The sequence below is a fragment of the Ornithorhynchus anatinus genome, chromosome 19 (genome assembly GCF_004115215.2).
Source record: "Ornithorhynchus anatinus isolate Pmale09 chromosome 19, mOrnAna1.pri.v4, whole genome shotgun sequence".
Taxonomy (NCBI): domain Eukaryota; kingdom Metazoa; phylum Chordata; class Mammalia; order Monotremata; family Ornithorhynchidae; genus Ornithorhynchus; species Ornithorhynchus anatinus.
The window spans coordinates 9711908-9729718 of record NC_041746.1 but is presented as its reverse complement, the minus strand read 5'-3'; the positions used below and the strand labels follow the sequence as shown (position 1 = coordinate 9729718).

At 36.7% G+C, this 17811-nt stretch overlaps 1 protein-coding gene across 8 annotated transcripts in view; it reads right to left on the bottom strand.

Annotated features, from left to right (window-relative positions):
* ESRRG (estrogen related receptor gamma) overlaps positions 1 to 17811 on the bottom strand; it is a 465100-nt gene that overhangs the window by 168949 nt on the left and 278340 nt on the right. The window contains exon 1 of one of the 8 annotated variants that reach the window (XM_007672362.2): positions 9761 to 9939. The exons of 6 other annotated variants lie outside the window; for them this stretch is intronic. In XM_007672362.2, coding sequence (XP_007670552.1) covers positions 9761 to 9816 — 56 coding nt within the window. In that variant the 5' untranslated portion in view covers positions 9817 to 9939. Of the gene's footprint in view, positions 1 to 9760; positions 9940 to 17811 lie in introns of those variants that run through there. One more of the 8 variants, XM_007672363.2, reaches the window with a different exon arrangement.

The window sequence follows — 17811 nt, the reverse complement described above, 5'->3', positions numbered from 1 at the left end:
TAAATTTGTGATTCATGTTCCACCTTTATAAAAAAAAACATTTACACGAGTAAGATTCAGAGATTAGGCGATCTTACTGTTACAATGCATACTTCACAACTACAAAGTCCAAACACTTTATAAATGATAGTACCATGAGCTGTATTTCAAACATTCATCACCTGTCCATTGAAAAAGAACAGCAACCCACTAGGAATATGCAGAACTGACTTTTTTTAAATATCAAAAACAGTGTTTAATGGAGATGAAGATAAAAATGCTAAATTTCTCCAGAGAATGAAATAGGTGTACCTAATAATCAAAAGATGTGTTATTGTTCCTGAGTGCACTTTTATCGACATACTCCCCTGCAATTTAGTCCTTCTATTACTTACATCATGTACCCTACTTTTAACTTAAAGGGGAAAAAGGGACAAAATGTCTAAAACATTTACTTTTGCTAATGTAAAAAGTGTTGGCATTTCACTTCATTCCCGATAAGCTTGGTGCCAGTGGAAGTGATTATTCTTTTCTTATTCAAAGCATATCAGCATTTCGAAAGCTCTCTCAATCTTATCAGGTGTATGAACAGCCTGGTTACTGAAAACAGTCTGTACTGCTCCTCTCCCTGCCAGGCTATCAGATAAACCCCAACTAACTAACTGTATTTACACACAATCAAACAGAAGTAGTATCTTTAATGCACTACAGTCTGATCCAGTTGGTCACAGGTTTTTCTGCTTGACATTAATAAAAATGCCAGCAGCAAGCATACTAAACCAACAACAATCAAGAAAATGTCACAAAAGGGAGCGGGAGGAGTTGTTGTCGTCAAGCTCATTTTAATGAAAAAATAATAGAGGAACACTGCTTTTATCAAAACTAAATCATCTTTTTGTTTGGTATAAGGATAGAAGGCAGTATAAATGCATTGTTTGAATTCACAAAGAAAACAATTTTTGTGGTTTTAGTCCAATTATTTAATTCACTTATCTACATTTTAGGTGATTTCCATCATTATGAAGAAATGTCAAATAGCAGTAAAGTACAGCAGTGGAAAACATATCACCGAACTTACCCAGCAAACTGCAGGCAAGACTGCTGTTTCATGGTGAGCCCAGCCTCGTATCCTTCTAAATATCAAAGCAATATAAACACACTAGAAGCTACAGTCACTTTGTTTCACAAAGAGAATATATATAAAGTAACTTGAGAATAAATTCAAGATATATCCAGAATCTTACAGTTCAGAAAGCAGTATTTTTGGTAAATCATTCAATGAAGAATGTCTTTGATTACCCAGAGTCATATGAGAAAAATAAAATCATTTGGAAAAAAAAGTCTTCACTGGAGTTAGCTAACCTAATGTAATTAGTCTTCACATACTTGAAATGATTTAATAGAAGCTGTAAAGTTTAACATTTTGAGGACCCCTTGTGAACAGTGCATATGTGGACGACAATTTTTGGTACAGGAGAGGAAAAAGAAAACAAAAGTCCTGGAATTCCAAACATAAAGTTTGGTTGAATTCCTGATGCGCTACAAAAACCTTTCCCTATGAAAGTACCTGCTAGTTAAGCTTTGACCATGGATATTACATCCTTTTCTACTCTGGCTCTTTACTGAATACCACTCATAGAGTAAACAGGAGCTGCCACGTGCCACCACCTGAGCCCATCTCACGCTTCTGTCTAGACTCCAAGAACGGAATAAGCCATCTCCTAGATTTGTAGGAGAACAATGAGATGAATTAAGCCAAGTGTGCAGCACAGTGAAATTCAGCCGATTGTTGCTTCTCCATCTGTGACACCACGATCCCATGATTGATGGGGCAAGTGTCATTCATATTCATGTAAACCACAGACAGTCCTCTTCGGTCCTTTCATTATGACCTGGCACCAACTATATACAATCACTTCCTGTTCAGAGAATGATGTGGTACCCACTAGATCTTTGTGTCATTATCACAAATGCTGGTTTCGGTCTTTTAGTGCTCATGGGGACAATTGGTTAAATGCAGGGTGTCTTATGCCACCTCAAAAACATCTCATATATTCCAGTGGATTTTCAGTGACTTTGAACGAGAACACTACCTAGGAATTCTTGCAATGCTGAAAAAATGAAAATTGTACCAGAAGTTGTGTGTGTATACATCTCTCTCACACATACACACCTGCACATCTCCATATTATAGTAATTATTTAATTTTAGATGGCATTTTTATTTTTGCTACTTGGAGTTTACGATTTCAAACACATCACTGGTCACTACTGAATAGATCAAATCTGTGCCAATTTTGAAGTTTTCAGAATAAGTTTTTACCTTCCAAATAATTGACTTTTTTTACACCAGCTGTTAAGTACTTTTTACTTTTCACTTTTGCTGTCCAAATTTGTTAGCAAGGAAACAAGATCCTGTTACAGTGCTCTAGAAGAGTAACATCACATTGACAATTTTTATGAAATCCAATTTAATTCAGCCTTTTGCCCCCGGTATAGTAAAATGTAGAATACAGTACCTTTGTTTTACTCTCTACATTTTCAAAAAGAGAGGATACAAGCAGGAAATAGCTTTTTAAAAAATCAGACCTTCGATAATCAAGGAAATAAATTATAATTTTGGACATTTGTTGCACTTGTTCCTAAATCTGGGCAATTAGTGAGGGGTTTTTTTCCCGATATTTGCCAAGCAGTATTGTTTTTATTTCCATTTCTTCCATTGTTTAAGAGATTAAAAAGCTTCATATGAGCAGTAACAAGAAAGGAAGGGGATTGGTTTGTCTTTACAGGGAAAACAGCTGCAAAAATACAAATAAGAATTTCCAGCGCAGTGATTAATTGGGAAAAAAGCTCTCTTCATTTGCTTTCCTCCCTCCCAAATATTTAACAGGGAAGAATTTAAATTCTGCTCAAGCACAAGTCAACATGATCTCTGTGGATGTTTTTCATGACATTTCAAAAAGCTGGGCTTAAAAGAAAATAAACTTCAGCTTTTGGTTCTCTAGTTCCTAGCTGTTTCCACTTTGAGTTCCTACTGCTATAGTTCCAAATTGCAGTCAGAAAAATAGACATCTCTCAGAGCACATTATGATAATTTCCTTGTAGCCTCCCTTGTTATTTGCACTTGTTTGACCAATTGTTTGAATGGGTACGATAGTGTAAAGTTAAATCAATTTATTTATGACTCTTCTAAGGCTCCTCAGTATGGCTAATAGTTTGATTTCTTTGACTAGGTAAGCAGCGCCAAATTACATTATAGGCAGTACATGGTTCTAATCAAACTGGTCCAAGACAGATTTGCAATTTTCTTTCACTGAAACCAACATAAAAAAACAGAGAAGAATATCTGTGACAAGGGCTGACTTTCCAAGCAATAAGCTACCGAAAGAGTCTAAATTTGCTTTAAAGGTTTATTTTACCATGCATTTCTTAACCCAAGATGAAGGCATCAGTGTAAAAATTGCTTTGGTCTGTTAACCCTTCAAAAATGCTAAAAACTGGCAAATAAATATTTGAAATATTCTCACTTAGGGTACATTCTTCTTGACTTCTGGTCACTATAATCATTGTATGTATGTGTTACATACACACATTTCTATCCAAGCAAATGATAAATTAGGTGAACTTTACCGAGATGGAGAAATCTAGCCTTAATAACCACACTAACCCCTAGCTCAATGAGGAATACGTTTGATCCAGTTTCCAATCGTCTATGTAACATTTGAAACATTGAAGACCGGTTTATGCCAAATGTAAAAAAACTCACATCTCAAAAAAGTTCTAATTAAACCTAGTCATATGCTTTATTGGCCATTTCATTAAAAAACTTTCAATTGGAAAATACTTGCAATTATTACTGCCATATCAAAGGATAGGAAATAGAGCATGGAAGAAAAGTATACCGCCGTGATTACTAGGTAAAAAGAATGGGGTTGGGATGATGTGGGGATAAGGTATGAAGAGGTACATAGTGCTTTAAAAAAACGCACGCTCACAATAAAAATGATTACTATCAAGCATAGTTTCACCAAGAACCCTGGAAAGTATAAATATGAAATAAACAAAATCTTCATGAGGCAATAAATTGGAGCTTATAAAATTGAAAGGCTCTATGGAAGAATTATGTTTTGATACAATAAAAAAAAAAGAACTCTACCTCAATGGCTAAAAGCATTATCTAGAAATGAGAGAGTCCAGCAATTTAATGGGGTATTTTAGGAATTCTATAAACCTTAAAAATGGGGACACTAATCTCTAGGAATATTGTAAGAGTAGCACATACGACATCATAATTGGCATCTGTCATATGTGGATTAGATTTACTGGATGAAATCATAATCTTCTATGAAGTTTATTTCTAAAAAAATTAAGTAACTTCAACTTGATAGCTGTGATTCACTTTGTCTCAAAAAGAAAACTATTTCCCATGATATTTAGAAGCTTTATACTTAAGTATCTTTGTGGGAGCAACAAATGAATTGAATATTTTACACTGTTTGGTGAAGAGCAACATATTTCACTTTAAGATATGCTTTTAAGTTTAAGAAAATAATGCAGCCAGATGTCAGGGAAACAGTGGTACAGAAAACACTTCTTGGATATGATAAAAACGAAAAGATTTTTTTTCAAACATCAGCATAGTATTTTTGAAGGTTTAGATTTCATTCTTATGAAAAATATATTAATAATATACTGATTACAAAAAATTGAAACATGAATAAAATATGAAGCGGCTGTGCAAGATAAAATCAGGATGAAATCTTGATTTTGCTAGAGAGTTAGCAATCCATTTGCCCAAAGTAAAATCAACTAATAACCATAAACATGCCTGAAAAATTACTGAACGAAGCTGTGCTACAGTGATGCATTGATATTCATAGTGAAGGACCCTGAAAATCCATACTTATCCTTAATGTGCAGTTTCTACATGTGGGTATATTTTACATATATCTGTGCAAATATACATCCACCTAGGATGCTTGCTTTTAAAATTCACAATAAATGACAGTCATTTCTATATAAAGAGTATGACATACATATATGTGTCAATATGTAGATGACTACTGCAGTCATATGTAAAATATGTATGAAATATAAAAGAACATGTAATAACTGGAATGTCAAGCTGCAGAGATTGTTGGTGTCATCCCTGCCCTATCAAACACACACATAAGTATGATTGGAGACAGAGAGGCTAAATATTTCACTGTCAGAGCATGTCGAGAACTGCAATTCATTTCTATCTCCTGTGCTTTAGGACAATGACAATTTAATACAAGGCCAGTGGATGTAAAAGAGATAAAAACAGAACAAACTGGCCCAATGTAATCACAGATTTCTTCCAAAGAGCTGGCTAGAGGTGCAGCTCATATGCCCTTATAGCAGATCAACATTTTATTGTTCTCGCCCATGAATTTGCTATGAAGCAAAATTCTCATCAAAGTTTACCCTCCTTGCTGACAGAACTTCAGAGGAGATGGCAATTGAAATTTCCTAATGTCTTATATTTGAGCACACTCACTGTAACAAACTATTAGAAAGAGTAGTAATAATGTTTTGACCAAGAAGAGTTACTTGTTTGTCAAACATAAACCTCCCATACTGTCCATTTTCACGTATGTTTATGAGGGGATGAAAGCAAAAGCTCAGATGTCAAAGGTCACAGTTCTTAGGAGCATACAAAGAAATTCTTGGCTTTTATTACCTATTTATATACAATGTTGGAAAAAAGGTTTACACTGTTACCTGCCTAAATGTGGGATACTTATTAGAGGCTATTGTATTAATGTCCGCCTTCAAATATCTTTGGTCTCATCTTTGTTTGCAGTTCCTACTGTAGTAGTGTAGCTAAAAGTATTCTTAAGTATTACCTACCTAAACACTCAGATAGATGAATAGCAGTATGTACCTTGAAATTAATTGTGAAAGTATGAACTGGCTAATGGGATGGTATTTTACCTTACTGCAGCACTGGGAAAATTCATCGCTCTCTACTAGCTCAGTATTTTACAAAAATGCCCAATGTCAAATCAAGTCCTGATGAAAAAATTCAAAACAGTATCTATAGGATCATCAAATACTGTACACTGCAGAAAATTCAAGGTTTAAAATTATGCATTTTTTACACTTAAGTGTATCTTTTTTTCTAAAATATTTGCTCCTTTCAAATCTATCAGCATTTTTGAGACACTAACAGAGCAATAATAAGGGAGTGGGAAAAATTGCCATTTTATAGTTTTGATTAAATCAGAGAATACAACAAGAGGTTTTTGATTTAGGAATCTGAAAAAGGAGACGATATTATTTTGCAGGAGAAAAATGTAAAAATGATCAGGCATTCAAGAGAATTAATGGATATCCACAAGGGCTTTGCTAATAACATGGGTTAATTACCGCTGAACGCACCAGGCTCAGTAAATAAAGGAGCACTGCCATAAACACATTAAAATAAGCAACCATCACTAAAAGAGGAGCTGGCGATTCCCTTACCCCTCATTCCTATAAATAAGCTGTTTCATAGCCACTTCAGTAAAAAGCTTTTACCACTAACTAGAGGATTTTTTTAAAACTTCTCTCTAACAGGGTATACCTCCCCCGTGACACCCCCAAGCACTCCCCCCCCCCCAAAAAAAAGCAATGATGAAACATGACTTATGCCCTTCAGTGTCCAAGGAGACTAGAAATTAATTTCATTCACTCAGGACACTTTTTAGCTTGCTTAGTAGGAAACCTGCTTTCTTTTACAAGCTTCATTCCTAAGCTGTGTAGTATTGGAACTTCAGCTGCTCATTTAGTCAATAAAAATAGGAATCATCTGATCCCTCTAATGTCTTTGATACATGAGATTTAAAAAAACAAAAAACTCCACAAACCTCAAGCAACCCACATCAAGTGCAATTGGTTGTCACTTTCATCAATTTACAAATCACCCTTGCAGGTATTTTCACTGCTTTAGTCACTGCAATTGTATCCTTCGAAAAGCAGAGAACAGATTAGTGAAGAGAATGGAAACAAACTAAATGAAAGTCCCAGTACGGAGTGAAAATGAATCTGCCAAGAAATATTCTGGGAAAATTATTCATTTAGTGTTCTTCTATGAAAATATCTTAAGTGACTTTTGGCAAGCCCATGTCTTTCCTTACCTAAATTATACTCCTATGAATTAAAGTTTACTTCTTAATAGCTTCTCACCCTATCAAAAAAAAAATCCAGTAAGCTATATATAACCCCTTCGTCTGTTACTTTTATGTCTTTTATTTTGATGTGATTTTTGTTCTGGAAGGAGAAGGTGGCAAGAAAGACAGTACGCACAAGGGTGGGCAGGGGATCAAAATTGTGATGTAAAAGTAAGCCACAAAAAACTTCAGAGCCCTGGGAAGAGAACCAATGATTAAAAAATAATAATCTGGAATTATATATGAATCTTCAAAACTGTTCCCTTGCCCCCTCCCCTTTTTGGAGTGTTTCAATTGTCTTTCCTTCTTCCAACAGCTGTGACAACTGCTAAAGACTGAGTAAAATTAAGTCCGCTCTGTAATCCTGCAGTCAATGTTACATTTTAATCAGAGGTTGAAAGAGATTTCATGGGATGAGCACACTGTTTCATTTAGAATAATTAGACTGACACGTATGTCAAAATGGGCAGATAGATTTTTACATATGTTATCATTAACTATTATTTTTTTAAAAGGAGTCCCAGAACAAGCTTTAGGGTGCTTCTTCAGCCTGCTTCAATCAAAGCAGACTTGGTGATGGGTTAACTCAACTCAGAGTTACTCTAATTTAGTCAATTTTAAGTGTGTATCCTTCTCACACCCTTCAAAAGTGAGGGCTGCATGAAATGCCGAATATATTTAATTGAACTGCATATCTTTTTGCTTCATTTCTCTGCATACACGTGATGAGGAATAGCCCAAGTACAATCACTATGAATATTAATAGCATGTATAAATTCTATGTTTTACTAATTGAGACCAAGAGACAGATGTGTTGCTTAGCATCAGATCTTTCTGCCTGTCCAGTGAACCACAGAGCTATCAGAATTCCATCCAGATAATAAATCAGAATTTTTTTTTTAGGGTGACTTATTTGTGCTCTCCCCCCGCCCCCCCCCACCCGAAAAGAAAGAGAACTAGTTTGAATCTTGCCCAGAAAACAAAAGGACATGTGCCCTGATTTCATTTACACAGTCTACTTTAAGAGGCTTAACTAGTCATTCAAATAAGCGGAAGGTAAATTCAGGGAAACTACTTTAAAGGGATTTCCTCCCTTGTCCTTTTGGGTTTTTAAAATGCATTCATTTTGAAAGAAAGTTCAAATCCTAGTGAGTTGTGGCGATCACTTTCCTCCAGACATAAAGACATTTTACGCTCCACTCCTATTTAGCAGTTCTCAGAACAGTGACCTACAGAACCACACACACACACATCTTGGTGGGCAGCCTACCTTTGTTATCTTTTTTCCTCTGTGTAGTTTTAAGGTTACTGTTTTATTTCATTATTTTTTTCAAGTCATCTCCCCTATTCCCCTGTCCCTGTCAAGTCCATTTCGGTCCTGCTGATGTCCGGTTTGTAGATAATGTCACCAACATGCAGGCTCTGGAACTGCAAGTCGCTTTTCATCTCTGGCTTAATTACAAAGAGCAATGCAATATGCAATCGCTAAGGACAGCTAGTGGACACCTCCCTATAATACACTGCCTTTTCTACATAACCTTAAATTTTCTTCACAATGTAGACCGTGCAGTGTTTACTAACTGCACCCTTTTCAGAATTACAACAGTATTACTGTAATGGGAAAGCAAAGCAATATAACTGGCTTAACATAAAGAAAGATGAATCAGTGACAGCTCCCACGATATACTAATATTTAATCCTGACTGAAGGCTGAAATTAAGTTTATGACCTACTCATCTACACCAGAATGCCTAATTTAGTTCCTCCTCATCTCTCCCCCCTACCCCCGCTGGCTTTTTTCCCCCCTCCATTGATAGTTTGACTATGAATTGGCATGTACCCAAGAATATTCATAAATACAAATTAAACTGTATGCAGGAGCCAAAGTACTTTCCTGTATTTTGCAACACACAGTGAAACAAATCGACTACCTTACTAACCCGTTTGAATGAAAAAATGCTGAAAACCAACGTTTCTCCTCCTTCTGAAGATTTTTTCAAAAACTAGAATGTGTAAAATTTCCCTGATACTCAATGAACCAATTTGTCAGCTAAGTGCTGACTTAACGCTCACCATGCAAATAGCATTATTCTTGTCCTGAATTGCAGAGGGTTGGTTTTGAAATAATTCTTTGAAAGAAAATTAGCAAACATGCTATTTTCCCCTCTTAACTCGTGTTAAGAAATGACAGGGAAGGGAAAAAAAATCTATCAAACTGCAAACCCATAAGAGGCACTCAGTAGTCTAAATTATTTTTGAGTATGTTATTGTAAAACATTTCTCCCTGGGAAAATGGGTTCTAGCAAAAGATACATTTTAACAGTTCGCTAAGCATTTATGCCAAGTGCCTATTCTTAGCACCTGAATAAGAAGTGACTGTCACACAGCTGTTTTCCTGACAGTCACAGAGCTCCGACTCAAAGGTAACATTGTAGTCAGAGAACAATTCTCCACTAACTGAATTAGGAGATCACCCTCGCACAAAAGGCACAAGACAGACACAAACAGGCACTCCTGCACACCAAACACACAGAACATGATCTCGATCGGTCTTCAAATACTAATTTTTTTTTTTCCAAATGGGGGGGAGAAAAAAAAGGTACCTACTCTTCTTCGTAGTGCAGGGAAAAAGATTCAGGAAGGCAAAGTTCTACCGAATCCATGTGCGCCCGGCAACCATTATTTGTGCACCCCAGCTATAAATCAAAGTTTCCTCGACGAACACAGTGCAATTAACACCAATGTTCTCCTGGTGACAAGCCTATAGGCACAGCCAGTTGGGACCAAAAGCTCTCTCACTCTCCTAATCAAGGACTTAAAGCCCCGATTGCAGCTTATTAATATGAAGTAGGATTTTACATATGCAGTCCCACTGGCCCAGCCAGGCAAGGGATTGGAAGGATTTTAGCCAATCGAGGGGGAGGAGACCAGAGGCAGCTCAGATTGAGAAGAGCCAGGCAGGTAGAGAGGGGGGAGAGAAACTGAAAAGGACTGAAAACTGAGAGTGGACAGATTAAATAAATAAGAAGAAGAAGAAGAATAAAAGACAGATTTCAATGCTTACAGATATTTTCTGAGAGGCTCCTGGGGGAAAAATGATGAACTTAACTCCCTAGGTACCAGAGGGGTTTCTGCGTTTGTGTGTGTGTTGGGGGGGGGGGGGGGGTGTTTGCTTTGGTTTCTGTGTTTTTTTATCTCCAACCCCCCAATATTTTTTTTTCCCCTGCTACCTTCAAAGGAAGATCACATGCAGACTCAGTTAATTGGGGAAGATTTCTACAGCAGGTAGAGAATTCAGTTTCTGCTGCCATTGTCTGTTACATGAAATTGCTAGCTTTCTTTTTAGTGCTTTTCTTTGCCATTCGCCAGGAATGAAATGTCTTCTCATTTTCCCGATTAGGACTAGGTAGTCTAAAGGCAAATGTGGTGTTCTAAAATGTCCTCTAACCCGAAAGGAAATTTTTCAGGTGGGGCAGTTTAAAAGCTGTATTGTTTATGATTTTATATGACTACTACTGCTATGTGTGCCTTGACAGTGGGGTTTCAATCACCATCTCTCAAAAAGAGACAGGCAGCCAGCGGGCTGGTCAGTGTGAGGTAAAAGTGGGAGAAGTGGATTTTACTACTGTAGACTAAACTCAACCTGCTTCATTTTAACAAGATAAAGACACCCTAATATAGCAGCAACTGTGTTACTAAACTGTGGACAAACAGTCCTCATAGACTTAACAAATGTTACCAGTCCGCAATGCCAACCCACATATATAATACATATGAAATTTTTAACCCAATATATATTTAACAAAGAAACTTTAGGCAAAGTTGCACATCCATTTACACCACAAACACATGCTCATAAACACGGACACACGGGAAAGCTGAACTGAAAATCTGATTTTCTGCAACTACTGCCTTTCGCCACCTGCCTCTAACAGAATGAACCAGTTTCAAAAAGTCATTTGCAATCCTTTAGGTAAATGCCTAATGAGTTGGTGGGACTGGGGGCAATTTAAATTAAAATTTAGGAATAGCAAGCATTCTTTTTCCACAATGCAATCGGTACTATTTGAAGTTATTAACATAGTTTATCTTTAGGTTTGATGCCATTTACATATTTCATATTTTGTTCTGTTGGCTGCATTTACTGACATAGATTCTAGCTAAATATGTCAGAGAGAAAACTGTTACTTCCTTCAGAGTGGACGATCCACATTTTTTCCCCACTTCTAGTACTTTCAAAATCTTTTCAGTTTGGAGCCCTTCACAATGCCAAAAGCATAATCTCTGGGTTCAAAACAAAGCAGAGGACCCACACAGGATGAATTAACACACCACCAAAGAAGCAGGAACTCATAGCTTTCTCAAAAGCCTCCGCCTCCGCTTTTTCCCTAAAACAGACCACATGAAAATCAGAAATATATATTTTTGCCTCTTCATAATGGAAAATAATTTTCTTTGCCATGTTCTGAACCAGGTTTAATGCGTGGGCCTAGAGTTTGGTAATTGCACTATAAATGAATGCAAGGTTCCAGATCAGAACTCAGTACAGCCCAGCAATGTCTGCTACTGTATAAAAGCAGGTAGTAAAAGCTTAATTACCAGTAGCATTATGCTGTCTATATTGTTAAATGTGAACTCTGCAATTAAGATGTAAATTTGGTTGTGAGCAGTGAATTAAAAGAGCCCCGAGAATAGAAGAAAATCCAAGCCTTCTGCGGATACTATAAAGGACAAAAAAAGATTTTCCTTTATCAAATCTAAAATAGGGCATTTTTTTTACAGTTAAAAAACTGTACTTTCCAAAGCTTTTTGTTAAAAGAAATCTATTTTTTCTAATATAGAAAATGAATTACAACCACGAGTTTGAAACATACACCCTACTTTATACCAAATGAAACATTTTTAATACATTAAAATTGCTGATGCCACTAACTGGTTCAATGGTGCACATTTTCTACAACATGAAAACTAATGTTTCCTTTTTAACTACTCATGTACACTCACTGTGTCACAACTACATTCCTAGTGTGCTAGCATATTGTGGTTCGACGTATTCAGACCTCGTCTGTGTGTGTGTCTCTGTATTTAATATATATCATTTGTGTTTTTCTGCATTCCCATGCTATGAAAGATCTATTTATTATTCCCTAATACGGCTTTTTTAAGCAAGATATTGAACTCATTATTTGCCTGATAAATCTTAAGTCATTTCATGTTTTTAAGAGCCACCTTACTGTCCGAAGAGGTCACACACTATCTTCCTTTACCTCTATATTCATCTGCTGAATATTGCTTACAGAATGCTTTCCTAGGCTTTTATAACAATCTCTCTACCTATCCCTTCCCTCCTGCATCACAGCACACACACACACACACACACACTTTACCTATATTAGCCTTTGCTATCTTTCCCATAACCGTCATTCACTCAGCAAACACCTCCCTTTTCTGAGAGCATTGTTTCCATAATGATCAGAGGTATTATTCAAGGAACCTCAGTGTTTTAGGTCTTTTTTCTCTCTAGGACCACAAGGCACCGATCCATTACACAAGAATCTGGAATTTCACCTATGTCCTAAAATTCTGTAAAAGCAATTTAAAATTTCAAATAATACCTATTGCATTAAGCTTTTAGTCCCAGGACTGCCTTAGCAAAGGACACAGATTGAAGATACACAGTTTGCAATGAGAAACTCTTGCTATTCACCTTGCTAATATCCACACCTTCTAAAAGTAGTTTTGAATGACAGAAATAGACTTGCAAAAAAAAAAAAAAAATCACACAGACTGCACATGTACACATGCAAACCAATGCAATCTACACTTTGCCTAATGCTATTAAGGCATCCACCCAAAACAAAAAGAATAGAATCAAAGAAAAAAGGTTCTATTTACCACCCCATGAACCTTAAGGAACTGAGTCCATATCAACCTATTATCTTTGCATGTAATTTTCCCTACCCAAATCTTTCAAATACCTGCATCCTTAAGCAATGCAATCACTTCTAAATATCCCCAAACCAGTTTCTTAACCACACTTCCCTTAAGGGTCACAAAAGTAGAAGAGTTTCAGAGCACTGCAATTTCAAAGAAGCAATATGTGGAGCTATGCACATATTCCTTGAACATGTGAAAAAGGTTTCTTTATGTTACAAACATACATAACCCAAGTTTTACTTGTGTACACAATTGGAGCAATACTTGGAGCTGAAGCAAGTTGCATTCTGGTCCCCATAGTCTCATTAATCCTAGAAACAAATTGATATGGTTTCAATAAAACTTGGGGAGAACACCTAAAACTAGCCAGTTGTTACTGAATGGCCACATTTTGCTTTAATCACATTGAAACACACATCTTAAGCTCTGATATTCACTCCTCCCCCAGGCCCACAGCACTTAGGTACGTATCCAAACTAATTTATTTTAATACCTGTCTTCCCCTCTAGTCCTTAAATTCCTTGTGTGCAGAGACTGTTTAGACCCATCCTTTTGTACTGGACTCTACCAAGCTATTAGTACAGTGCTCTGAACCTAGTGAGCACTCAGTAAATACCATTTAATAGATTGACTGATTGCATTCCCTCCTGAAAGGTGGGAAGAATGAAAAAGGACAATTCAACTCCAAGTTCTGTTACTGAAAAACCAGTATTAAACCTCTATAGCTGTCATACCTCTTTGGAGCACACCTGACCATACTTATCACACTGACCTTTTGTGCTCTTTGTTATAAGAGCCTCTACCTATTATATCGTGAATTGGGATACCCCAGTTTTGGTATAAGATTGCTGTATACAAACTGGACAAATATTTTCCCAATTCAGTGTGATTTTGAAAATGTAGAAGGTTGATGTACTTTGGAACCATCTGCTCAACCTCTTGATTTTTAATGCTTATTACTAATGAAATGTTTTTATTTTAAAAAAGAATGTCCTATTTTTAAAAAAATCTGTCTCAAATCAGGAATAATTTAAACACCAAGGCTACTTTTATGAAAAGGCAGAGCACACAAACTTACTTTTTTTCAAAAAATGATGATCCCTCGCTCTAACTTCTACCAAATATTATTAATAATTATAATAATAATGGTATATAAGCACTTACTATGTGCGAAGCACTGTTCTAAGTGCTGGGGGGGGGATACAAGGTGATCAGGTTGTCCCACGTGGGGCTCACAGTCTTAATCTCCATTTTACAGGTGAGGTAACTGAGGCACAGAAGTTAAGAGACTTGTCCAAAGTCACACAGCTGACAACAGAAGCCTGCCAGAATACACCCATTTTCCTAGAGTTTCTTGTTTTAATGGGACAAGGATTTCTATTTATATCATTTCATTGTTTGTCCCAAGTGATAACAAGACAGTGCTCCCAAAAACTAAAATACTAGATACCAGAAGTACCAACCACACCCCAGTTGTTAAGTACATAAAAACAACTGTTTATTCTCAAGTTTGCTCATCTATCCCCTAACTTTTAATACTCCAAAAATTACTAACTGAACGGTCACATTTTGCATTAAGCACTTTAATATTCACATAGCCTGTGAATTTTTCCCTTGCAGTTCTGCTGAAAGTTAAAAAAAATTACCATCTCAAACAGCTTGGATAAATTACAGAGGATTCAGTCGCTCATTTTAATTAATACAGGATTATTTCACTTTCAATTTTGTGAAACAAATAATATGATGGGTGGAATGTCACTAAATATTAAATCATAAACTGCTGCTGTACCCAAAGGAAAACTTACTTTAGTTATGGAACATTCCCCATTGAAATCTTGAAGGATCGTATACATATTTACATGGATAAAGCACCACAGGCCCATTATGGGCTGCTGTGAGTTTTCAGTGTTCCTTATGGAATGTATTTACAGATCAAGAGTTAACATTCTGAAATTATACATTAATAAGTGAGTTGCAGTTATAGTGTTTCCTGAATGCTAAGCATCAGAGGCTAAATGAAGAAAACATTCAAGGTCAATGTTCCATTTTAGACATTTCCAGGCAGCTGTGATGTTATGATAATCATGCTTAAAATATTCCTATAGAAAGAGTAAATTAGCCTTTACACTTGAAAGATGATTATGATAAACAATAAAACAGAAAGGGGGCCCCAGCCATTTTTTTTTAAAAGCAATAAATTGTTCATTCTTTCATGACTAGGGTAATATTACCCGAAATAAAGGAGAAATCCACATCCTGTTTTACATTTTTTTTTAAATTCACTTCTCCTAACCCCCCCCTAAACAAACTGAATTCTCAACAACCATAAATTAAATATACTATTTTTGCATGTGGAATAAAATGAAGTAGAAAAAGAAGAAAGGCTCAGCATCAGTTACTCTTTAATAGTATTTAGATTTGAAATCTGATTCAAGGACCAAATCAGAAAGTTTTCTTTTTTTTCTTTTTTTTTTTTTTTTAGTTCCTGCCTTCCTCCTCAACTAGGAGTTCAAGGCAGTTAAAATAGAGAAGCTGGAGTGCAAATATTTCCCCAGTGAAACTACCAATAATCTTTAGAGTGAGCAGACATGAATTGCTTGTTACCATTTCCCTAGGATATGAATAGAAGCAACAGGAGAGGGAAAAAGTAACCACCCTCGAAGCTCTTTAGATACTTAAATAATGCACCGGCAGACTGAGGATAGCCCTATGAAAGGATCAGGTGTTTTACAGCTCTTAAACTTGCCTATAAAACATGTCTTTTTGAGATGCTAGAGATGCTGCATGGCCTAATGGAACAGGAGGGCTGGGTTCTAATCCCGGCTCTGCTAAATGCCTGTCTTGTAATTTTGGTCAGCTCAGTTTCTCTGCGCCATTTTCTCATCTGTAAAATGGGGATTAAATGCCTGTTCTCTCTTCCCTTAAACTGTGAGCCCTATGTGGGATAGGGACTGTCTGATCTGATTGTACTGTTTCTTCCCTGGTGCTTAATACATTGCTTAGAGCACAGTAAGCACCTAATATGTGTGTGTGTGTGTGTGTGCGCGTGTTTAACTTAATCCATCTTCTAACCCTCTATCCAGCCCCTATGCTTATTACCTCACTTCCCCAACCCCTTAACCCCAAACTTTCCTTCACTTTCCCTGTGTTATTACTATCCAGCCCCTATGCTTATTACCTCACTTCCCCAACCCCTTAACCCCAAACTTTCCTTCACTTTCCCTGTGTTATTACTGTACAAACATTAGCAAACCCCCAGGAAAGCCTGTGATACTTAACCTCTCAAATATTAGTTTCCATCCCACATGGAAAAGATACTAGTTTGTTGTTATATGCCAGAAGATGAGTGATGATGGTGTCAAAACATCTCAGAGTGACTTCATCTGTTGCAACACCGAGGGAATGGCCAACTGAGAAGATTTATATAATATTCTAACAGCCAAACAAATTTCTAATCCCTTTCCTTCCTGGCTAACACAGAAGAAAGAACCCCATACTGTATTCTAGTATGAAAAAAACAAGTGGGAATAAGGGACAGAATTCAACGCTCAGTAGGCACTCAATAAATATGATTGAATGAATGAATGAACTCTCTTAGCATTCCCATCCCAATTTACATCACTATTTAGAGCTCACCCTGATTCTTATTCATGGGTCATCAGTGTCTACATCAGGTAGGGTTGAATTTTGTAAAAAAAAAAAAAAAAAAGTCTACAGCAATATATATTAGAAAACATATATGTCAGAAACATTTTAGTTTTTAATACCCTGTCCTCTCACTCTACTGCCACTGCAGAGGATTTGAACAGAATCCATATGGCCTTAGGAGAGTTGGCTTGAGCGACAGGAACAAAGCAAAGCTGCTAGGGCAGCAACTGTCAATCAAGTGGGGTAAAGGGGATGGGGAGGGTTTCCTAGCCAATCAGCAGGCATACACAAATATACAATCTCATGGAAATACTCTTTTTTTTTCCCCTCATGAGCTCCACCTAGCATTTCCAAGTCCCACCATGCTGAATTATGGTAGGAAAAAATGTGGATTCCATAAATGTTTAGAACTCATAGTCAGTATTCATTAGAGAGTGGTGGAAAATCAGCACCGGAGAGCAAAGGTGAGACGGAAGAAATCTTGGAAGTCAAAGGAGGTCGTCTGAGAGAAAAGGAAGGAGGTTTGTCTGGAGAAAAATTAAAAAGGAGTGAAGAGATGAATAGGTTTACCCCAGAGGACCTCTATCAGAGGCCCCTGAATTCCTTAAGTTACAATTGAGTATAAGTAGGCAGCACTTCTACATCATTCTTCCTCCCTCTTCTTTGTTCTTCTCATGTTCACTGATTAACAAGCAGCCAGATCATGTCCAACTGCCAAGTGACATAGCCTCAGAAATCTCTTCAACGCACCCTCATGCCGAGAAACATTACTCACATCAGTGTGATCTGTGAATACGTTCTTCATTAAACCGACATGAAATGCACGTTTCTTAAAACAGAATTGAATGATGTTGTACTTAGAAAAGGTGCTTTCTAACACAAAGTAAAACTTCCCCTGTTATGGATTTTTGGTAGGTTCTTTGATTCATATGTGTTTATCGTGGTTAAGCATTGAAACACAGATCCCCGAGGAAGTAGCCATATGGAATCCGATTCTGTTAACTAAATCCTTTTATTAAGATAGCAAAGCTTTAGCAATGTTAAATCTTTTTCGGGTATGATGTGCTCTTCCT